At 49.2% G+C, this 23,361-nt stretch overlaps 1 protein-coding gene across 10 annotated transcripts in view; it reads left to right on the top strand.

The window, feature by feature from the left end:
- Positions 1 to 23,361, top strand: part of ZNF618 (zinc finger protein 618) — a 93,621-nt gene that overhangs the window by 63,075 nt on the left and 7,185 nt on the right. For 5 of the 10 annotated variants that reach the window (XM_014949774.1, XM_014949772.1, XM_014949771.1 and 2 more), the window contains 4 exons: positions 3,069 to 3,152; positions 4,243 to 4,299; positions 13,208 to 13,252; positions 21,698 to 21,775. In XM_014949774.1, coding sequence (XP_014805260.1) covers positions 3,069 to 3,152; positions 4,243 to 4,299; positions 13,208 to 13,252; positions 21,698 to 21,775 — 264 coding nt within the window. The remainder of the gene's footprint in view (positions 1 to 3,068; positions 3,153 to 4,242; positions 4,300 to 13,207; positions 13,253 to 21,697; positions 21,776 to 23,361) is intronic. The other 5 variants (XM_014949768.1, XM_014949769.1, XM_014949773.1 and 2 more) reach the window with 5 other exon arrangements.

Raw genomic sequence — 23,361 nt, 5'->3', positions numbered from 1 at the left:
GTCAGGTATTTTGGGGATTTTGGTTTGGTTTGCAGCTTTATTTGGCATTTAGTGTTTGTTTCCCTCGAGGAGATATTTTGAGGGTTAGACCTGTGCCTGAGGAAATGAAATCACCATTACAGAGGTGTTAGAAGACTCAAGTTAATGTTGATCTTTCCATAGTTCCCATTTCCTCCTTCCAAACAAGATCAAACATTAAAAAAATAAAAGGATAAAAAAAGAAGGCAAAGAGCACTGAGAAATAACTATTAATAAATAGGATGTGAGACATAGCATTCACGTGCCCAGGCGGGGGGGAAGCAGACTCTTAAGTCTGTGGGACTGATAGATACATATTCCATCCCAGTAGAGAGGAGGGGCTGGTTAATCAGCTGGCGTTTAAATGCCCCAGGAATGTCTGGCACGGACAGATGCCAGTCACAGAGGTGGCTGTGGTGGCTCCAGGCCACAGGATGCTGAACAGGGATGTGTTGTCAGTGACACACACATCTGCAGCTGCCAGGTGTTGCAGTGAGTGACCTGTCTTCTTACAGCTTTTGAGTTCTGAGAAGCCATGGTGTTATTGCACCTCCGAAACATTTATGTGATTTATTACTAATTTGAGGTCCATCCAGTTCAACCAAGTCAGGAGTTAAAGCTGAGAAACCTTTCTCATTATTATACTTAACCTTGCAACAGCTTCTTCCAGTTTCCAAAGTGGAAAAACTGGGAGCCTTCCTGGGTCAGAGGCCAGATTCATCTGAGCAGTAACGGGGAGAAGTTTTTTGTAAAGGCACTTCTTTCCCACCACTTCTCTAATCAAAAAGAACGTCAGTACCTTGGGTAAAAACTGTGAGCTGTTCTCTTCCTGTATGGAGGAAGGAATCACGTGGTGCTTGAGCCTGGTAGATTGATCTTTGAGAATATTAGGCTGGGGGTCCTACCCTGTTTCTCTGGTGGCGTCATTTCCGTGGTGTCTTGTATAAATGAATCTGAGCAGCTTCTGGAATTTCTGGTACAAATGCCTTGACCATAACACCTATCAGGAAGACAGTCTCCAGAAGGGATGCCTTCCAAGTGCTGTGGTTCCAGGTGTTCCACATGGGCCTGGATGATACCAGGGAGGGTGCAGTGCCACTCCACTGACAGTGTTTGCACAGACACTTAGTAGGGTGGCACTTAGTTTCTCTGTACAGATAATTTTAATTTGCATGCAGAAGGTTCAGGTACAAGGAAAGAGAAAGAGAACTTTTGTCAGCTGCCTTCTCCTGTGTGGGAAGTACAAGGAGATGCATTAAGCCAGATTTTGGTTAATACCAGACTTGGGGAAAAAAACAAACAAACAAACAAAACCAAAAAAAACCAAAAACCAGAGAATGAGGACAAAACTACCAAGCATATTTTTTCAAAACATTTTTTGAGACCTCCAGCTCACTTTCACTTGTGACGTAAGCCAGGATTTGAACCTGGGTCTCTTGGTGGGTAGTTGGGCTAAGCAATCCATGTCGTCGGTCATTTTTCCCACTGGGCCATCTGATGTTCTAGGCCTCTCCTTCCTGTTTCTGTCTATGGAGAGGGATGGAATACCTAAGGTCCCCAGTGCCTTTTCAGACCTGTTTTATGTGATTCTGGTTTTCCTGATTTGATTACCAAGTTTTCCTGTTCTCCTGCATTTTAGAAAGAGTTAGGAATGCAGTAGATGGTAGAGAGTTTGAGAGGCCTGTTCAGGATCACTAAGGATTGGCTGGACCAGTATTCCTGGGCTGGGAGTTTCATGCAGCTGAGGTCTTTTCTACCCACATCAGACTTGAAGCCCATGTATCTGAGCCCACCTTGGGCACGGCAGGGCTGTGGGGCTGCAGGGAGCTGCAGGAAGGTCATGATGGCAGTTCTGACCACTCCAGTGATCTGCAGAGATACATCATGAAATAATGATCTGATACCAATTCTCAACAGTCCCTGTCACTCCTGAAGGAAAGATTTCTTTCCCCCTGCTCCCTCCCTGTACACTTGGCACACACTGAGCCTGGCAGAGACTTGCTGAGCCACATTCAGATGAACCCGTAGTGTGACAGTGGGCTCCACGAATGAGTTCATGTGTGGTAAGAGTCTGTAGAGCAGAGACCTTACACATTAGTTTGGCCAGTTCGCCTTCCATTTTATTTATTTCTGGTTTATCCTTTGAGTCACTACAGTAAATACATTTGCCCCAATATTGCAAAGTTGAAGTGAGATGAGGCCTCACACTATTTGTGCTGTTGAAGTTGTGCTGAGGGACACCAGCTTGAGAAGGTGGGAACTGCTCAGCTGTGATGTCTGAGGACACCGCAGCTACTGCCAGGGTGAGGAACCACCTCCAAGAATGGAGGATCCTCCCGTTCCTGGGAAATAGCCCTGTGCTCCTGCTGAGGTGTGCGAAGGCAGTGCCCTGCCGAGAGCACGGGCTGACGGCACGCTGCGGAGGAGCAGGCCCTGCCTGCTTGGCCCTGGGAAGGGGTGGGGTGGCAGGTTCACTGCTGGGAAGCACAGAGGACCAGAGGATCTGCTGTAGCTTTTGCAGCCATCGCCAGCAGGTTCTGAGACAGCCCTTCAGTCCTCCTGGCACCTCTCCGGGTGGGTGCTGAGGAAGGGAGTGCAGGACACTGGGAAGCACAGGGAGAGCTGGCACAGGGCTTCCCTAGGTGACATTCTATATGTTGTGGTAAGGACCCGAGTTCAATCTGCGGGTCTGGTCACCTGTGCGAGAGGCTTCAAGGGCTGCTTATTTTCTTAAGGAAAAGGAAGATAAGGGTTGGGGTTTTTTGCAGGGGAGAAAGCCACAATCCTTCTGGTTCAGTCAGGGCTGGTGTTGATGGGCTCCCTAAGAGCCAACCCAGGCCACCTCAGCCAGAAGGTATTCCAGAAAAATCTCTGCCTGTTATCCCTTCAGTGAATCTGGCCCATTTGCCTCCAAAATAAGATATTTGACCTTTCTGCTGCATTCAGGGTATGTGATGATGTGGTGCAGGAGCGCATTGTCTTGCTTTCTGTCGTTGTGGTTGTGTGTCCTGTATTGACCGCTCACCATCCCTGCTTTCTTCTCCACCCAGCAGAAAGTGCTTTCAGCAGGAGAGTGGAAGGCAAAGCGCAAAACAACTTTGAAGAAACAAACAGCAATTCCCAGAACTCCAGCGGTAAGTGTGTTCGTTCCCTCCTGCTGTCGCTTCCCATGTCCCTCTCCAGAGCAGGACTCAGCCGTGACCGGTGATTGTTTGTATATTTGGGTACCTTCTTCCACCTTGCATGCAACTGGGGTATTGCCCTCTTCTCAATAGCCCCAGGTTCCTGGCACTCCAGAACCTGTGAAAAATGATGATGTGGGGATCCTGCTCCTGAGGTCCCTGTACTTTAGCACAGATTTGTCAACAGGGAGCCGAGATGTAAAGAAAGGGGAATATGGATGGAGATAAAGCAGAACTCGTTCTTTGTCTGTGCATCAGTGAAATCCTTGTGAAGCAGAGCCATTCGCAAGCAAGAGAAGTTGGAGCCCTATGAGTAGAACAGCAGTTTGCATATTACAGTGATGCTAAATGTGGCAGTTTATTTGCACATCGCTGTAGCCTGAGTCCATCTGTTTATGAGTTTGCTACATGGAGGTCACAGCATGTCGGATGTGATCATGTGGGACCAGAATACATGTGCTAGAAGGAATTAAAATTTACCCCATTTCTGGAGTTCCCTTTGAGTTTTAAGTCCAAGTGGTAGTAACTAAACAGAACCATTGGCCTAGACACTATTTTTAGAGTTTTCTTCACAAGATTTTTGTCCTGCCAGTGTTTTCCCATGCCTTCAAGTGGGACACTGCTATTCTCTTGCACTCCCTAATTGGGGTACAACAGATAGGCCAGATGAAATGTAATTTCAGCATCCTGATGCAGAGATAAATAACATGCCAGCAGAAAAGGCTGGCCTCTCTCCATTCCCCATTCAGGAGTACCAAACCGTGTGGCATTGTGACACTGGAAAGGACAGGGGAGGGAGGGGATTGCTCCCTGGAGCGGGTACACTGCATCTGGCTGGGAGGGGAGGTTTGTCTGCCTCTGGAGTAAATAAGGGACTTTGTGGAACCATGTTGAAAAGGAATTAAGTGGTGTTGGAAAACCCACGTGTGGTAGCAGAGTGGGTGATAGTGAATGGGGAAAAAAGTTGTTTGTTACTAAAATACTGTGTATTATGTTTGGGGGAACAATCCTGTACTAATCCAAGCATTCACCACAATTACAGCTGTTCATTCGGGAACAGAAAAGCCTAAAGAAAAGAGGTGTAAGCAGAACCCATCAGGTGAGCTTGTCTCTGTGTTTCAGGCCTTGTATTCTTTAGTCCTGTGCCCCTTGGGCAGCAAAGTCAGGAATCCATGGGGGCTGCCAAGCCTGTCCTCAGACAGCCCAGCCAGGCTCTTAGACGTGACACACAACTGTAGGTCACTGACTGCCCCGAGTTACTGGCCTGACTCGCTGCTCTGAAAGTGGCCACTTGCCTCTCAGCAGGTCTGCTCCTCATGTCTTGTCTTCTATAGGTAGTAAGAGTGATTTGTCTGAAGGGTTTCAAAGCCTTTAAGTGCGTGTCTTTAAGTGCCAATATACCCTTTGGGTTCCTGGCTCCTTAGAAAGCAGCAGCCTTAGATTGTTCCTTTTTCATTCCTGTTGAGCCCTGTGGAGCCTACAGAGGAACGGCAGAATCATCCTCCTTCCTATCAAACAGCTCTTCTGTAAAGCCGAGGAAGCTTCAGGAGGGGAAAAGAACCTGTAGCCTGGGAGAGGTCCAGGAACCACTGCCAGGAGGCACACACAAAGAGAGTGGCTGTATTGAATAGTCCGAGACTTTAGTTCTGTCTGAAATGCCGTTAAATACTGACCCATCGTTGCTGTGATGCATCTCTCAGATTGTCCCTGCCATCTCCTTGTACCAGCTCACATCACGCTCATCCTTCTGAACCTGTTTCTTTCTGAACTGCAGCTTTTAAAGGACATGAGTAAAAACTCACAGTAAAAATCAAAACAAAGCCAAACAAACAAAACTCACAGTAAAAATCAAAACAAAGCCAGAAATTCTTACAAAATGAGTAATGAGTTTCATATGATTTGCTCGTCGTATTTCGTTGCAAGAAGCGTTTCTGTCTACAGCACACGTATGGTCAGGGTGTTTTAGTGGCTGAGTCCAGAGCCTGGCGGGCTGAGGGTGGTAGCAAGGTGCTCACTTAAACCTTTGTTTGAGGCAGGAAACCCAAGGAGCTGGAGCGAGCTGTGCAGGACTGGTTTGAGGGGAGCTGGGCTCTGGCTGGAAGCAGTTCTTTTCTGCATTGGGCAGCTGACACACTCCTCCAAGGCAGGCTGGGCTATGGGGACGGATAAGCTTCTTCCCTTTGTCCCCTTCCTGTATCTATTCTGCATCCTCTTTTCTCCCTTAGCCTCCTTCCTGCCTTGACTCCATTTTTGTGCTGCTTCCTCTGTGTCCCATTCAGTGCTCTTTTCCAGCTCTTGCACCAAGCCATTTCTTCTCTTTTATTTGTCTTTGCTCTCAGGAGTCAGTGCAAGTGTTTTCATTGATGGCAGCCCAAGTGAGCCTCACCATTTCACACTGGGAATGATACCAGTCATTAGATTTGTCTGAAGGGTTTCAAAGCCTTTAAGTGCGTGTCTTTAAGTGCCAATATACCCTTTGGGTTCCTGGCTCCTTAGAAAGCAGCAGCCTTAGATTGTTCCTTTTTCATTCCTGTTGAGCCCTGTGGAGCCTACAGAGGAACGGCAGAATCATCCTCCTTCCTATCAAACAGCTCTTCTGTAAAGCCGAGGAAGCTTCAGGAGGGGAAAAGAACCTGTAGCCTGGGAGAGGTCCAGGAACCACTGCCAGGAGGCACACACAAAGAGAGTGGCTGTATTGAATAGTCCGAGACTTTAGTTCTGTCTGAAATGCCGTTAAATACTGACCCATCGTTGCTGTGATGCATCTCTCAGATTGTCCCTGCCATCTCCTTATACCAGCTCACATCACGCTCATCCTTCTGAACCTGTTTCTTTCTGAACTGCAGCTTTTAAAGGACATGAGTAAAAACTCACAGTAAAAATCAAAACAAAGCCAGAAATTCTTACAAAATGAGTAATGAGTTTCATATGATTTGCTCGTCGTATTTCGTTGCAAGAAGCGTTTCTGTCTACAGCACACGTATGGTCAGGGTATTTTAGTGGCTGAGTCCAGAGCCTGGCGGGCTGAGGGTGGTAGCAAGGTGCTCACTTAAACCTTTGTTTGAGGCAGGAAACCCAAGGAGCTGGAGCGAGCTGTGCAGGACTGGTTTGAGGGGAGCTGGGCTCTGGCTGGAAGCAGTTCTTTTCTGCATTGGGCAGCTGACACACTCCTCCAAGGCAGGCTGGGCTATGGGGACGGATAAGCTTCTTCCCTTTGTCCCCTTCCTGTATCTATTCTGCATCCTCTTTTCTCCCTTAGCCTCCTTCCTGCCTTGACTCCATTTTTGTGCTGCTTCCTCTGTGTCCCATTCAGTGCTCTTTTCCAGCTCTTGCACCAAGCCATTTCTTCTCTTTTATTTGTCTTTGCTCTCAGGAGTCAGTGCAAGTGTTTTCATTGATGGCAGCCCAAGTGAGCCTCACCATTTCACACTGGGAATGATACCAGTCATTAGAGAGGCCGTGGATGTCTCCACAGTCTCTGTGTGCTGGAGTGTCCAAGCAGAGCTCTTGGGAACTTCCTTTTTGGAGAGCTGACATGCCCGTACCTCCATTCTCCTTCTTTCCATGGCTGTGTTTCAGTAGGTGGGAGAAGCTCTGGGTGGCTCCGTGTTCAGGTGTGTGAACTCCTGGGAGAAATGGTGACATTCTTGGCTTGTCCTCTCTGGTGCTCCAGCCAAGGAGATTTCACACAGGCAGGGAGCAGCTGGTGATAATGTGGCTGAGAATGACAGAAGGACGGACACTTCTGTCCCCCCCACTCCCATCTGCTGCTTGTCACCAAACTCCTCCTGCTGTAAATAATCCCCAGGTTTAGGAGATAAATGTAGGTCCCAGTTGCGCAGCTTGAGAGCTGTGTGGCTTGGTCTTGTTAAATGCTTGATTCCCTGTGCTGCTTGCTCTCTGGATGTGAGTTCAGTGTCGGTTACAGTGATACCAAACAGAGCAGCAGGAATTTTTTAGGCCACCTGGCCGGGTCCATTATGCTTTTTCCTTGTGTTACCATCTTGACATGCAGTGCCACAGGCGCTTTGTGTCAGGAGTGAGGGGGAGGAAAAGCAAAGCAGGAAGGTCAGCAGCTGAGGCCACCTAAAATAGTGGTGGATACAGCGCTTTAGGTAGTCCTAAGGGGGAATAAGGCAACTAGAAGGAAAAATGTTGGATTTCAGATGTCTCTTCCCTGTGCACAGCCCCAGTCCTTGGCATAGTGAATGCAGGTACCTGGTATCCTTATCTGAGTAACCTGGCATCTTACTGCCCCTAAAACAGCAACAATTCCTGTTCCACATGGCAAACCCTGCTCTGGGGCTGCATTTGAGTCCCTCTGCAGCAGAAGGTCCTTTCCCAGCAGGGCCTGATGGAGCCACAGAGTGGATGAAGAAGGGCTGTTCAGCTGCGGTCCACCTGAGAGAGTGTCCTTTGTATTCATGGGAGAGAGTCTCCACAGCCCCTTAAACTTGCTGTTTGATTAAACCTGGAAGTTTCACAATGTTTAAAAAATAGTATCTGCTAAAACCTGTAGGTTGTTTCCTTGTGCCACTTCTGGAGCACGAGCAGCCAACACAGAGGTCCCAGGTTTCGTGAAGCTTGTGATGATGTACTGCTGAAGTCAGCAAGGTGCAGACAACGCCATGACCTGATCCCCAAAGATGGAATTGGCTCCCTGCGATGTGTAAGCTGTTAATCAGCTGAGATGCTGTAAAGCTGCTTTCAAGAAAACATTCCTCAGTGGTGGTCGTTTCACTGAGTCTTGACGTGTGCGGGGTTTTTCTGTGCTAAATTCCAGAGGATCTTTGCCAGCTTGTGAAATAGTCTTCCTGCGACAGCTGGTGATTATCAGCCTGAGTGTGGGAAGGAAGAAGCCCCAGGAAGGGGCAAATGGGTGTCTTGTGGTCAGTAGTGAAGGTTTCCTGCCTTCCTCTTCCTCCACGTGCAGCTGGCGTTTGGCTGGGGCTCGGCAGACGTGGCCCCGTGGTGCCGTGGGGTGGGACCCCCAGGTGGTGCTTCTGAGGCCTTGGGGTCTCTCCATTACCTCACTCTTTGTCTGACTTTGGAAAGCCTCAGTTGGAACATCTCTAACTTGGTGTTCACAGCATGATCCAGCCTTGATTGGGTGTTTTGGACACTAGGGATGACTCCCAAGTAAAATGAAGAATTTGCAGTTACACCACCTGTAGGCCAAGAGGGATGAAGGAAGTTGTGAGACTTTAAGAAGAAAAACAAACAAAGCAAAAAGGAAAAACAAAAGTTCTTTAGTTTAATAACTTAAAATACAGCCATTAAAGGAAAAAATCTAATTGAAATTGACAGTATTTATTGGTGTCTAAACTTGCTGGATGTTACAAATGTGAGAGACACAAATCTAAAATTATGTAGGGAATTGGGAAATATTTTTAACTTTCAAGGTTGATTTAAGCTGTGTAAATATGTCTCAATCTGCTGCATTAGGTAACTATTACTGTCATAAGTTCCAGTGGAGCAAATTTTAGCATTTCCAGTTTTTAAAATGTCAGTGCTTTTCATTCATATTTACACAGGGAAGCTTTTTCCAGCAGCGTTTATTTCAGGCTGGGGAGAGGGAAAATACCTTCTTTTTTGAATCAGTTCATGCCAAGCTGAGGTGAGATTGAGATGAAAAAAAAAGTTAATTTCCTTCTTTCGATTTGGAAGTACAAATTTTTGGAAAAGACTGAGAAGTTCCAGTTCTGAAAAATTAGAGGACATAAGAGCACATTTTAAACACACGCTTAGTGGGATTTCCTGATTTTATATGCTGTGTTTCTTTTTAGTGAACCAATTTGAAGTGCAGAACATTTTTCAGTAGTGCGTTTTATTTTCCTTCGTATGCAGCACACTTAAGGTAGTTATATTTACCTAGTGAAAATGTACACAAGCAACTTCCTACAGTATATTATGGATCCTAATTCCCATCCAGTTGTAGCATGGAACTGTTTCAAGGAGAAGGATAATCAGAAATGTCTCATTTGCCACTTGCTGCATAGACCCAGTATTTTTAGTGTGTGTTAAACAGCGCAGTCTCTTAAACAGCAATAGGCTGTTACTGTCTTGCTTAGCGACTGAGCAGAAGTAACCTTCAGTTTTAGGGAAAGCAGCAAAAAGGCAGAGTGCAAATCAGGGATAAACTCATGACATCAGTCTCTTCTGCAGCTTGCTTTGGGGGTGATGGGGGCAGCGTGAGCTCCCCGCACAGGAGCTCCGCTCCAGCCCTTGTGCTGCCATGTCCCGTAGAGCTCCCCAATGGAAGGTCATAAGGTCCCATAGAGTACCCCAATGGAAGGTTAAGAAGGGCCTGTAGAGCACCCCAATGGAAGGTCAGACTGAGACACCCAGCGGTGGCTACTGCCCGGCTTCTGGGATGAAGCAAATTGCATTGTTGTGTTGAGACTGTTGTCAGTGTTACTGTGTGTTCCTGAGACTGGAGTGGGTGGATGGTCTCACTACAGTGAGGATGTTCAGGTCCTCAAACCGCCAGTGAGTCCAGAAAGGCTGGTTTGCACTGAAGGTGCTGGTGTCACGGTGCACACACGGAAGGAGTCAGCTGGGTGCTTTACAGACACTGAGATCTTCCTCCTCCTCTGTTGTTGGCCACATGTCCTCTTCTGCTCATTCTCTGTGGTCCAGTAATCATAAAGCACATCCACATCTGGTTGGATTGCTTCTGGAAGACATGACTTTCCGGCTGGGACTTTTGGGTGAACACAGCTTCAATGTTTGGGGCATAATAATTCTTGGTTGTTGATTAGTCTGATGTTGGCCCAGGCGGCCCCCCTCTGCCTCCTGAGAGGCACCCAGCTGTCTGGCCCGTTATGTCAGAAGGAATGAAGCACAAAGTACAAATCTCACGCAAGTGCTTCATCTTTTGGTGAACCTCTTTCTCATCTCTTGGTTGGTTTGCAAAGGGTACAAGCCTGCTACTGCTTCCTTTCAGTGCACTGGGAGATCCAAGCCTGATAATGACCGAGTCCGAGGAGTGAGGAAAGGGGGCAGATTGTCATTATGTGAGCAACCTTGTTGTCCTAACAAAGTTGTGCAGGGAACCAGTAATGCTGGCCATGGGGCGACACAATTGCACATGTGTAGAGCTGCGTTTCTCAAACCAGCCTAAAAATGGTGTCCCCAGATGAGGGATTCCCATCTGAGTGCAGTTCTCACCATTAGAAGAAGAGTGACACAGGGAGAGGCTCCAGTTAATAGTGTCACTTGCTCCATTGCATAAATGTGAGTTGCTGTGTCAACAGGGCATTTGCATGGAATTCGGGTCCCCATCCTGGGCTACATCAAAAGCAGCATGGCCAGCAGGACAAGGGAGGTGTTTCTGCTCCTCTGCTCTGGTGACACCCCACCTGGAGTCCTGTGTCCAGCTCTGGAGTCCTCAGCACAGGAAGGACATGGACCTGTTGGAACGGGTCCAGAGGAGGCCACAAAAATTATCAGAGGGATGGAGCACCTCTGCTGTGTGCACAGGCTGAGGGAGCTGGGGTTGTTCAGCCTGGAGAAGAGAAGGCTCCGGGGAGACCTTATAACCACCTTCCAGTACCTGAAGGGGCTACAGGAGAGATGGGGAGGGACTATTGATCAAGGAGTGTAGCGATAGGACGAGGGGGAAGGGTTTTAAACTGAAAGAGGGGAGATTGAGATGAGATCTGGGGAAGGAATTCTTTGCTGTGAGGGTGGTGAGAGCCTGGCCCAGGTTGCCCAGAGAAGCTGTGGCTGCCCCATCCCTGGAGGGGTTCAAGGCCAGGTTGGAGGGGGCTTGGAGCAACCTGGTCTGGTGGGAGGGGTCCCTGCCCAGGGCAGGGATTGGACTCAGTGATCTTTAAGGTCCATCCCTTCCAACTCTAATCATCCTATCCTATGATTTCTGGTGCCATGTTTATTTAAGTTGTTCCAGACTTGCTGTGTTGAACAGGCAACTTGTAGACAGGAAGAAGGATGGCTGAGTTAAAATAACCACTCAGCAGCAACTCTTTGGGAGAAATCCTACCAATTGCTCAGGAGCTCTGGGACATGGGGAAGGACATTGAGGGCAGAGTGTGAGCTGTCAGCAAAACTGGGAACAGACAGCAGCGATGTGAGGTGTGGATTGCAGTGTTCAGGCACAGATACTGGGCTGGGGCTGGGCAGGACATGGCAAAAAAGGTCTCTGATAGAATGATATATGGGGGAGAAAAAGGTGAGCTCCTGCTTCAGTTTTGCCTGGAGGATTTGGGCAATGAAAGATCAGCAGATCCCTAAAGCAAGCCAAATTATCATTAACCATCCAAACTATGACACTTCCATGACTGTTGGCTGCGGTGGAACTGACTGTGCTAAGGCAGGGACGCTCCGGTGCATGGATAACAAAATAGCCCATAATAGAAAGACCAGAATAATCCCAGCAGTCTTTCTTCACTTAAAATACTGTGGTAGCTGTGTTTAGTGAGTGGCCTGAGCTCTGGTTGCAGAGTGACAGAGGTTTTCATGTGTATAAAAGTCAAGTGTAAGGAGGAGGCTACATAGGTGTGTCTGACGGGGATTCTGCGACTGGAAAGCAGCCGGCAGGTGTGTGAGGGTTCCCTGCGGTCTGTTAAGGGTGTGTGGCAGTGCTGTGTGCTGCTTCCAGATCAACTTGACTTCTAGGGGGATGATAAAATGTCGGGTTTTGGCCCTCAAAAGCTTACTTGCCTCTGGGGTGCTGAGAGAGCCCTTTAAAGCCTGAAGCCCTGGGACAATCCAGTAGGAATCCATGTGCTCACTGAATAAGTACAGCACTTCCCAAAGCAGGGGCAGAGAGCACAGACAGGGAAAGAACGGTACCCAGAGCAGTTTGTCCTGCTCAGCTGCTCAGTAGGACCAGATTAGGAACCTGTTTCAGTGAAGATCTTCCTCCAGATACAAATTTCCTCAGCTGCGAATGGTGCTCTCGGTGCAACGCTGGGTAACAAGTGTGTTCAGCGTCAGCAGCGATCGGTACCCGGCCGGGGCCTTCATGCGTTCCCTTCCCATAGCGCTGTCTATTCATGTATTTGCCAAGCATCATCCATGCCTTCATCTCCATTCCTTACTGGCTGGCCCTGGCAGCTGAAGCCCCCTTCAACAGCTTCATCACGTTGAAATATTTAGCACGAAGGCTCACTGTGCTTGACCTGTGATGAAGTGAAGTTTTCTTCCAAGGAAACCAGTCCGGGTCTGTCCACCCTGAGAGCCTCGCTCACCCACGTGTCAATTCATAACTTCGGACCTGGGACCATTCTGTAAATACTCTGAATATTCAACACTGATGGTTTCTCCCCCTCTGCAGGGGTTTAACACTAAAGGACGTCACCTGGAAACCTGCAGGAAGCACAGAGGGTGTGAGGTGCTGGGAATCACCGCTTCTGCTCCAGTCCACTGTGGGGCAGATGCAGATGGCCCCTGGTTGACCAAGGGCTCGTTGAGCATCCAGGGTTTTCGTTCCTTTCAGTCACAGCTTAAAGAGGGGAGATCTGCAAGGTGTGCTTGGCAGAAAATGTGAATTCTCAGCCCGATATACCGTGCACTGCTTAGGAACTCTCTCCTTTGGCTACTGTCCAGTGGGGCTGAAACACCTTGGTTTCCCTTCCCAGCTTCCCTTTGAGGAAGCTGCACAGTGAATCTGGGAATTTCAATCTGGAGCCCCCAGAAAAGGCATTTGTAAAGGATTTCTCACACCCTTAGCTTTTCTTCTGCTGGCCCTCCCCACAGAATGTTTCCATTGCTGTAGCGTAGGGTGTACACTAAAACCTCTGGACGTTTCAGAATGGGAAGGGAAGATGCAGATTCCAAGCTATGAGAAACTTCTCAAGACACTGAGAGAGAAAATTCACAGCTGGACTTGTCATAATTTGCAGTAAACAGAGACCCCCATCCTTCCAGAGTTAAATCTGGGAGTGCGGTGTAAGTACAGGGATCAGGGAGCAGACAGCAGAGCTGTGTAGCGTGCAGCGGGGTCTCTGCCAATCTCAATATTTAAATCTCTTTCTTTTTTGCAGAAACCGCAAGTCCCCTGAATTCAAATCCCTTCCCGATTTTACAAAGTAAGTGTGATGGATGTCTGTGGTGCGCAAAGGCAGGGACTTCCACTCTGCAGCCCTGCTGGCCTACCCTCTTAGCATTTTTCATGAGTAAATGGGTTTTTTTTTATTGTGAGTCCAGGTGTCAGAAACAAAATGCCTCACTTCTGTGGGTCTGGTTTCAGATCTAAACGCAACAGAAATCCTTCAGGGCGTTTCTGGGCAGTGTGTTGTTGCTGGACCATTTAGACTCTCAGCCTCCTGGGAGCTAAGTTTTGTGAAATATGCCCGTAATACGTGTTCTGAGAGAGCCAAGATTTGAAGACTGAAGATGAATCCATGTTTGAGTTACATTTATGTGCAGGAAACCTTGTCTTCGTGGCTGAGCTCCCTGCACACCTCTGCAGAGACAGTTCCCTCTGGCCTGAGAGCCCGGATGTGGAACGGGAGCCCAGGATGTGGTGGGAGCAGCAGGAGGGGAAGGGGAGTGGGTTGGGGATGGGTGGACACAGGTGGTCTCTGCCCAAGGTTATGCCCTGTCTCCTTGATGCTTCCAGCAGGTGGATCTTCTCCCTTTCCCTCATGGTGTGGTCGGTCACTGCTTGGCTATGTCTGGATTTTAGGGTGACACTGTCTGTGCCAGCCCCAGGACCACTGTCCCTTGTTGTGGGACAACCCTGAGAGTGGCACCCTCAGCAGGACCATGGTGGCGAAGGGTGCTTGTGCTTTCTCCACTTACAAATCTGAGAAAACATGAGAGCTTGAGTCAGAACATGAGAGTTCACCTTGAAAGAGAAATCAGATTAGTGCCAACAAATTTAAGAACCGTGATGTATTCAGGACTCCCCTTTTTAAAGCTGATTTCATAGCTCCTTCTTATGTAGCAATTTTATTGGCTAAGATGAGTGGCAGTGACAGAACTTCTGCTTTCAAGAAACTTCCACTTACTTTGGGGTGTGATGGTGCTTTTCTCGGAGACTGCTCCTGATTCTAATATATTACTTCATCGGTTTGTGTCAAAGGTAGGGGAAGATGCAATTACACTGTTACTACAGCTAAAGCCAGTGGAAACACAGGGTGAAAACACTGAGGGGTTTCCCTTACAGTTCTTCTGCAGTTGGTTTTCATCAAAATGTGGACAAAAGTGTTGAAATGTGGGTCCTTTCTGTTAGACGAGAGCTGCCCGGGGCTGCTCCCTGCGCTGCCGTCGGCTGAGCTGGCTGCTGGGTTTGCTCCTGCACAAGCAGCTCAGGGCGTTCTCTGTTGAAACTTTCTGTTAAAAGCTCTCAACTCATGTTCCCTCCTGGCCTCAGCCCAGGCTCTGCTGTTTTCTCTGGCTTAGATGTGGCAATGAGACTTAACATGGGAATTAGAGTGATTTATTTAACCCAAGCACAAGTGCTGGTTTTTCTCTGTCTTGGCTTACAGCGCCTGCTGCCTTACTCTGGAGCCTTGGTCGCTGGGTATATATAAAGCACTAATAAAAGTGTCTAATAATAGCCCTGGGGGAAGATGTTTTAAATTGTGTAACCAACTGTGAGTGTTAGTTCTGTGAGGCTCAAGAAGCTGAAGATGCTTCAGCAGCTTCTGGTGCTTTAGGTTCCTGTCAAGGTGTTTTCAGAGAGTTCCTGGGCAGCCGGTAAGGGGGAGGTGATGGCATGGCTCCCTCAGAGCAGGGGCACCTGGCTGGCAAAGGACGTCAGTGTTCCTGGGGAAGGATGCTTTCTGGGGAGAAGGAGTGCTTTGTGCTCAGCAGCCAGCACCTGGTACACCACAAACGTCTTCTTTTAGGGGAAGAAAGCTCTTTGGTGCTGGACAGGACAATGAAATGCCGTTGCTTGGGGATACTGCAATGTTTGAGTTTCAGACAGCTTGCAGGAGGTGTTAGAAGTGCCCTGGGATGGGCGTTTGCAGCTCCAGTGGAACTTCATGCAGTGGATTTTCTTGTGCTCTCCTCTACACAACCAATCTACGCTGAGGAAAAACCCGAGAAGAGGAGTCAGACCCTGCTGAGATCAGCTGGCTGTGGAGCAGCCCTTTTCTGCTGCAGACAAGACATGTTCAGGGTGGCCTCTTCCTCCTCCCAAATTTTCAAGTATTTTGTCTCAGAATTGCTGTTCAGAGTCAGGATCCTGACGATCCTGAGTGAGATCCTCAGGTTGCTGGAGAGAGCATCTCCGGAGCTGCCGCTTCAGAGCTGGGCACCTCCGGGCACCGGGGTCTGTCCCTCTGCACGGCGGGCAGCGCGGGGACAACGGGGTCTGTGCCATGGGGTGGGCAGGGAGGGAGAGGGGACCAGAGGAGGAAGGAGATGGGATAATATGGTGGGTGGGCAGAGCTGCGGAGCAGCGCAGGTGCTGTTCAGCCCGTCCTCTTGTCATACACTCCGTGTTGTACCCTCTCCCCTTCTCCTCCCGTGTCCTGCGGACAGGTTTCACCCACCCAGCATTTGCTGTTTCATGCACAGAGTTTCTCCTGCCAAATTCAGGCTGCAGGATTGCAGAAGGCTTCTGAACGTACAGCAACAACACAGAGACAGAGAGACCCACAGGGCTGATGCTGCCTGAATTCTCTGATGGGGCAGTTCATGATTTCTTACCCTTTTATGAAGACTTAGAGCCTGTTTCCACCCCTTCGGCAGCTAAGCCTCTTGCCTGCAGCAGGTCCCAGAGGAGCAGCATGTGCCAGGGGCCAGGCAGAGCCATTCTCCCTGTTGCTTCCCAGGTTCTCCAGCTTGTCCTGCTACTGCAGAAAAGTGCCTCACAGCTGTGACTGAGTCTGAACCTGCGGGAGAGCTCAGGATGTATCCCAGGGCCTGCAGAAATGCAGTATCTCCGACTGCTGCCCGAGCTGCACAGCTCTGGTGGTGGCTGTGTGGAAAGCTTGCTTTCTGGAGGTGGATGGAGGAACAACAGCAGCCTGACATTTCATCTTCTGAGACGTTTAGTCAAGTGTGAGAATGCTGGGCTACAGGTGGTAGCTGGGTACAGGTGGTACTCTACAGGTAGAGTTGAGTGGTGTAGGATTTCAATGGCTTGCTTGTTAGTGTGAAGGTTTTGTAGGGTGCACTAGTGACAGTAGCAGAAGCTACAGTCTGCTGCGTGCAAATGGCAGGACCTCGTGCCTGGTCAAGACAGCAAGGGATTTCAGTCCACTGCTGCGTGCAAATGGCAGGACCTCGTGCCTGGTCAAGACAGCAAGGGCAACCACAGCTCGGGATTTCAATCCGGAAAGGGGGAGTGCTCTGGAGGCAGCCACAGGGAGCTCTGCCTGTCTCCTGCCACCTCCCATGGCTGTGTGAGGTGAGCTTTGGGCTCACCCTCCCTCCCCATCACCCGGCTGCTGTAGGGTGAGCTGTGGTTTCTAGGAGTGAGCTGTGGCGACAAGGAAAGGAAGGGAGAGCTTCTCATGTACCCTGGTGAATTTGTCCTTCACTCCCTTGAGTTACAAGTGTGAAGGAAGGTTGTGTGAGTGCTTTTGCTCAGTCTTCTCATGCACCCTGGTGAATTTGTCCTTCACTCCCTTGAGTTACAAGTGTGAAGGAAGGTTGTGTGAGTGCTTCTGCTCAGTGATATGGTTTAGTGATGTTTTTTTGTCAGTGTTTTCTGATTCTATGGTAGTGCTGCAGCCCTGAGTGTCCACTGGAAACTGGTAAGGTCTTGGGATGATGTACCCCACGTCCTGTACCAGTTTGGGAGGGCTGAGGATATGGTTTAGTGATGGTTTTTTGTCAGTGTTAGGTTGATGGTTGGACTAGATGATATGAAATGTCCCTTCAAACCTAAGCAATTTTCTGATTCTATGGTAGTGCTGCAGCCCTGAGTGTCCACTGGAAACTGGTAAGGTTTTGGGATGATGTACCCCACGTCCTGCACCAGCTTGGGAGGGCTGAGGCTCTGGGAGCTGCAGTTACTGGTGTGAACTGGACTCCAGCCTGGAGCCCAAGCAAGCCAAGTACCCAACGAGAGACTAGCTGGCACCATTGTGTGTTTAACATCTCCCAGGGGAATGTGAATGGAGGAAACTTGGAGAAAGCAGAGCATCCTCCTCCCCAGCACCAGGGAGTGCAAAGAGGCCCATGGGCCCAAAAGAGAACCAGGAGCCTCTCTGAGCGTGTGGGGTATATGGCTGGTTTTTCTCATTGGAAGGGGGTACCTGTTGCTGCTGCCACAACTGCCACCCCCTCAGATGCGGAGCAGCAAGAGGAATTGGTTCCTGAGAAGCAGTGAAGGGTTTGAGGAGGTGAGGGAGGAGGTTTCCAGCAGCATGAGACAGGCTCTGCGGTCTCTGAGCTGACAGTGCCGATGCTCTTCCTGCTTCACCCGCACACAGAAGGCCCGTCGGGCACCCAGAGCAACTGGGGCTGTTGGGAGGAGGGTGTTCTCGGGGGATTGGGGCGAGCAGCACAAATGGGTCCCAGCTTTCCTTGTACCACCACCAGCAAAGCCAAGAGGGAAGGCAGAGATTTGTTGATTGAAGCAGAGAAGTTTTGACAACTCTCTTCTCTCAAGTCACAGGCGACAGGACAAGAGGAAATGGCCTCAAGTTGTGCCAGGGGAGGTTCAGGCTGGATATTAGGAAAAATTTTTTCACTGAAAGGGTTCTCAGCCATTGGAATGGGCTGCCCAGGGAGGTGGTTGAGGCACCATCCCTGGAGGTGTTCAAAAGCCGGGTTGATGTAGTGCTGGGAGGTCTGGTTTAGTGATGATGCTCCTTGTTTGTTGTGTGGGTGTCTATTTTTGTCAGTGAGGTTGACGGTTGGACAAGATGATCTTTAAGGTCCCTTCCAACCTAGAAGATTCTGTGATTCTGTGATTCTCCAGTTACCTCTACCTTTAAGTTGCAAGGACAGATCAAAGGGAGGGGGGATTTACACACTGTATGTACCAGCCCAGAGGAGCAGCTCTTTTCCAGCCTTGGCTTTTGCCTGGTTTTGGGTACAGATTGCCTCTTTCTTCTCGCCACCTGCCAGATCCCTTTCCCTCTTCTAGCACTGACACATCCCACCTTCCTTCCAGCTGCCCCGATTGTTCCCAGCTCCCTGTGCTCTGGGGCTTAGGAGCTGAAATCTGGGAAGTAGGAGGGTTGAGAAAGCCCTGGGAGGTAAAGTGAGTTCATTCATTCCCATGGGGATTCTGTCCATCTTCCCAAGCGTCCCTGCCCTCCTTCCCGGGAAGGACTTTTGAACTGTTGGATGAATTTAAATTTTATCCCTAGTTTTAACTTGAGTCATTTTTGTTTGTGGCAAACTGCAGACTTCTGTGACTCTGTCCCAAAAGTATTTAGAGAATGTGTTGGCATTTTCAGAATGCGAAATTAGTTTTTGAAAGGAGACAGTGGGTTTGTTTCCAGAGGGGGACATTTCTGTGGTAGAACAGAAGGTGAGGCTTTTGGAAAAGAGGATGTATTCTGAGAAGAATCAGAAATGAGAGACCTTTCAGAGTGACTGAATGCACAGTGTGGGGCAGTGGCAGAGAGAGGATCTTGAGATGAAGAACTGCAGAGACCTTGGTGGTCACTGCATGATGGACAGAGATGGGAAGAACCCAGAAGAGACTGGCAGCAGAGAAAGGGAGTCAGGCAAGGGGAGAGCTAGAAGAAAGACCACATAGGTTTATGGGGATAAAATAGCTGAGAATATAACAGAGGGAAGGTAAAGCAATTCAGTGAGACACAATCAGCTGGGAAGGAAGGAAGAGGATGTAGTGAAACGGGAGAGAAAAATGAATGTGAGAAATGTGCTTCCAGAGCGCTGGATATACGTGAGGGATTTCCTTCCCACTGAGTGCCCTGTACCTGAGCTTAGGGGGAGAGTTGTTCTGGTGGCCACTTGGAAACCTGTTCCTAGGGGAGCTGTGGAGTTTGTGTGCTTGTCTGGAGCAGAGACGAGTCCTTGGGCTGCAGCAGTGGAGAGTGGATTGCTCTTCCACCGCTTTCTCTGGCCAAGGTGGCTACCAGCAGAGATGGCAGGAGGGAATGAATGTGCTTAGGTTGAAATGGCACATGGAGACCTGAAGGTGTCCCAGGGAACCGTGGTGTGACACCTCTAAATGTCAGACTTTCTAAAACACCAGCACGTTCTGTAGGGGAAGGGGCTCCAGCAAAGTGATGGGACAGAAGACAGGGGGGTGGCTGTGGAGGCTGCCCTGGCTGCAGCACCACAGCTTTTCTGACCCTGGTGGGAACCTGCCAGCAACATTCAGCAGGCTCTTTGACGTGTGACTTCTCTCATTAGATTAATCAAATGCTAATTTTGACATCTGAAGGGGGAATCAAACCACCTAGTTTGAGACATTTGCATCTGAGCAGCAGAGGCTCCATAAGCAGCAGAGGCAAGTAGGTGCATCTGTAACACAGGTCATCTGACATTGAAATATGTGTCTAAGAGGGATGGTTTGCACCCATGTGGGATCTTCTTCCCTCTGATAAGTATGAAAAAGGTTTGAGTGATTAAATTACCTTGTGGCTCTTGTGGCATTTTACCACAACTGACTATTTCCCGGCCGATGATTTCAACAGAGACAGGCAGTCCACGTTAATTCCCCCTAATCCTGAAATTTCTAGGGGTGCCAAAGTCTTCCCTTTTTTCCCCTTCCACAGTTATAGAATCATAGAATCATAGAATTGCCCAGGCCGGAAGGGACCTCCAAAGGCCATCTAGTCCCACCTCCCCGCAGTCAGCAGGGACACCCCCAACTAGACCAGGTTGCCCAGGGCCTCATCGAGCCTCACCTTGAATATCTCCAGGGATGGGGCCTCAACCACCTCCCTGGGCAACCTGTTCCAGTGCTCCACCACCCTCACAGTGAAGAACCCCCTCCTCATCTCCAGTCTGAATCTGTTCCCCTCCAGCTTGAAGCTATTACATTACATTACAGTATTTCCAACCCACCTCACTGCGGCAAAACACAGGAGTAGGATCACCAGAACATCCAGTGAGTTAAATAAAGCGCTGAGCACAGCTCCTGCGATGGGGCTGGCTCCATCGAGGCTTCTATGGGAAAGGCCCAGCAGGGGGTTTAACCTTCAGCGTAGAAGTGTAGCTTATAATGAACCCTTCATGGCCTCTTTTATGTTTTTCCTCGCAGCTTCCTCTAGCCATCTGATGAATTCTGGGGTTTGCTCCCTGAGATAGACTTCTTACAGATTACATTCAGGCTTGTGCTTTCCTGTATTTTGGTTCTTTCATCCTGGATGCTGGTGCTTTTGTATTCATTGACACAGAATATGTGTTTTCCTCGGAACGTAGATAAAGATTTCTGGTAGATTGTAGCAATAGACCTTGCTCTCTGTGTGTGCCAGGCTTTTATATGCAGGATTGTTTCTATGCCAAATGCTTGCATTTGTCCATTCCACTGTTAAGAACCAGAATGCCACAGCCTCAGTGGTGGCCGTGTGCTGGTGTGTCTGGAGATACAGAACCAAACTGCAATGTTAAGGGGTTTCAGCCACTGTAGCTTGATATTACATCTGTCAACTAATGCACTCAACTAATACTGTTTAAACGAGCAACTGCAAACATTTGCTATTAGGTTAATTCAGTGGAAAGAGTGCACTTTCAACATACTTCTGTTAGAACAGAACTGAACATATCTTTCAGCTCTCAAGGGAGCTCTGCCCCCAGCCCTTTCCTGACTCCAGCTCATCCATATTGCTCTGGCAACACGGCTCTCACTCTCTGCTCTCGCCCTGGCACAGCCCTGATTCCTGAGCTTCTTTTCCTCCTTCTCTGCTTGCCCCACCGAGCCCAGTGACACCCACCGTTCTCCAGTCTTGCTGCACTTGTGACAGCCACAAAACCCCCAGCTGAGCCCTCCCATGTTGAAAATTTAAATTTTCATTTAAAAAGTCCCATTTCTCTGTGCCCCAACTTCTGAGCAACAGGATTTTTCACAACCCGATGCTCCTCGTCTCGCTCAGGAAAGGCGGCAGAGACTGGAATTTGACAGAACTGGATGTAAAATGGCTTCACTGTGCTTCGCTTCCAGGCTCAACACAGCCTGTGGCAGCACGAGCTGGCAAACCCCCAGCAGCGTGTGGCCCCTCAAATCTTCATGCAGGTTCAGTGAGATTCCCCCTCCACCCCGTAGGTGCTTGGCTTCAGTGCACGGGCTGTCCCTCTGCCACCCCGGGCCGTCCCGTGGCACTGAAGTGAAGCTCATGTCAAATGCTTGTCCCTAGGTGCTTGGCTTCAGTGCACGGGCTGTCCCTCTGCCACCCCGGGCCGTCCCGTGGCACTGAAGTGAAGCTCCTGTTCAATGCTTGTCCCCAGCCCAGAAGCAGTGACGTGTCCCAGTGCCTTCCTGGTCCCAGCCCGAGCCCTGCGGGTGCCGAGGAGCCGCTGTGACGGGCACACGTGGGCTGAGGTGACCTGAGCACTGCCCCGCTACTGTACGAACTGAAGTATGCACGTGTGCTGCTTCCCTGCGTACTCTGTGTAATTCTTCTGAACTGATTTCTCCCAAACAGAGCCTTACACCTGTGGAGCTTGTGGAATCCAGTTCCAGTTTTATAACAATCTCCTGGAGCACATGCAGTCCCACGCAGGTAAGCTGGGCACTTCGACTCGCTGAGAGCGGAGAATTAAATTCTGCGCTGACGCCTGATGTTGACCCCGTTGTGTGTCAATGGAGCTTTCTGTGCTCACGGTTTCCAAAGCCCCAGTGATTTCACCTGCAGTGAACAAAAAAAATAGGCAAAGGCTGGAGCACACACAGCAGCTGCAGCAATGCAAGGCTCAGGGTGTACTGTAACCACTGCTCCTTTCCCCAGGGAGAGGGGAAACATGGCACAGAGCACATCAAACCCCCATTCCCTGTATCCCAAGGTATCCAGGGAATGCTCATTGCGTGAGCACTAGTGGGTCACTCATCCCAAGGTATCCAGGGAATGCTCATTGCGGGAGCACTACAGCAGATGAAATCCCTCCTGCAGAAAGGGCAGTTCTCGTTGAAGCAAACAAAGCAAGAACACTCACAGGGCAGCAGAGCCTTCGCCCACACAAGCCTTTTTCTGCACTTGTGTCTCCTGGAGTTCTGCAGAGGACTGAAATGTGTTCTCGGGAGAAGAATTTGCTATTTCAGCAGTTGTGTTTATTTGCTTCTCAGCTCTCTTCAAAAGAAAATTCTGAGGAGTAGCTCCGCTACTTTGTTCCTAAGACACGTTTTTTGTTTTCTATCTTAACGCATAAAAGACAATTTTAAAATTTAAAGCCAAAGCTGTTTCAAAGACAATGTTTAGCATATTCAAAAAAGTAGAAATGGGATTTTTTTTTCTATTGGCAGATTTATGTTTTTTTTTTCCTCTTGAATGAAAATTCAAGTGAATTAACACAGGTTTACAAATGAATTCCCCTTCGACAGACCCGTGTTTTCCAACAGACAGCGGCTCTGTTGCACTACAGTCAGTGCTTTCCTTTGCCTTCACTTTACAGGTGAGCCCTGAGTGGCACAGAAGGACAAGTGGCTTGAGGAAAAACATAGTCTCCAGTCTGTAGCAGTAATTCTAATCAAAGTTCTTATCTTGTTCTGTGTTTTAGTTTTAGTCTTAATTTTTATGGGTATCGCCTGAGTTCTACGGGATCCCTCGGTTCCAGTTCAGTTCTGTTGGCGAGTCTTGGCACAGGCTGTGTGTGTTCTGCAGCAGCTACTTTATTTATCATCTTTGTAATCTTCTGAAGAAACATTCAGGGTGGTTTGTTATGAGTTGGGGTGAGCTTTGTGGATGTTACTTTCTGTTAGAGCATGAGATGGCTAATGTGGAGGAACTGGACGTGACACGGGGAAGCGGTGCAGCTCGGGGCAGGGGCTGCCATCGCTCCGGGGTGTCAGGGTCTGTTCCAGCTCTCTGTCCACGGCCATTTCTGCTTCCCTCCGAGCCACATCCTGACCATCCTGTTCCTTCTTCTGCCCTCTGGGACTGGAATACAGCATCTTAAGTTACAGCTCTTGGTGACCCTGAGTAGAGGAGCTGCAAAGGAGAGCCCAGGGCTAAGGTGTCACAGAGGAGACAGGTAGTTCACTGGCAGGCTGTGAGCTGGTGGTGCTGTCTGCAGCTTCTTCCTTCTCTCTTCTTTACAAATGACCCATGGCCTCTGGTCTTGTTCACCTGGTCACTGTGGACGTAGCACGGGG

This window comes from Calidris pugnax, unplaced genomic scaffold (genome assembly GCF_001431845.1).
Source record: "Calidris pugnax isolate Ruff unplaced genomic scaffold, ASM143184v1 scaffold192, whole genome shotgun sequence".
Lineage (NCBI taxonomy): Eukaryota > Metazoa > Chordata > Aves > Charadriiformes > Scolopacidae > Calidris > Calidris pugnax.
Note: the sequence above shows the minus strand (reverse complement) of the source record. Positions and strands in the feature narration are given on the sequence as shown.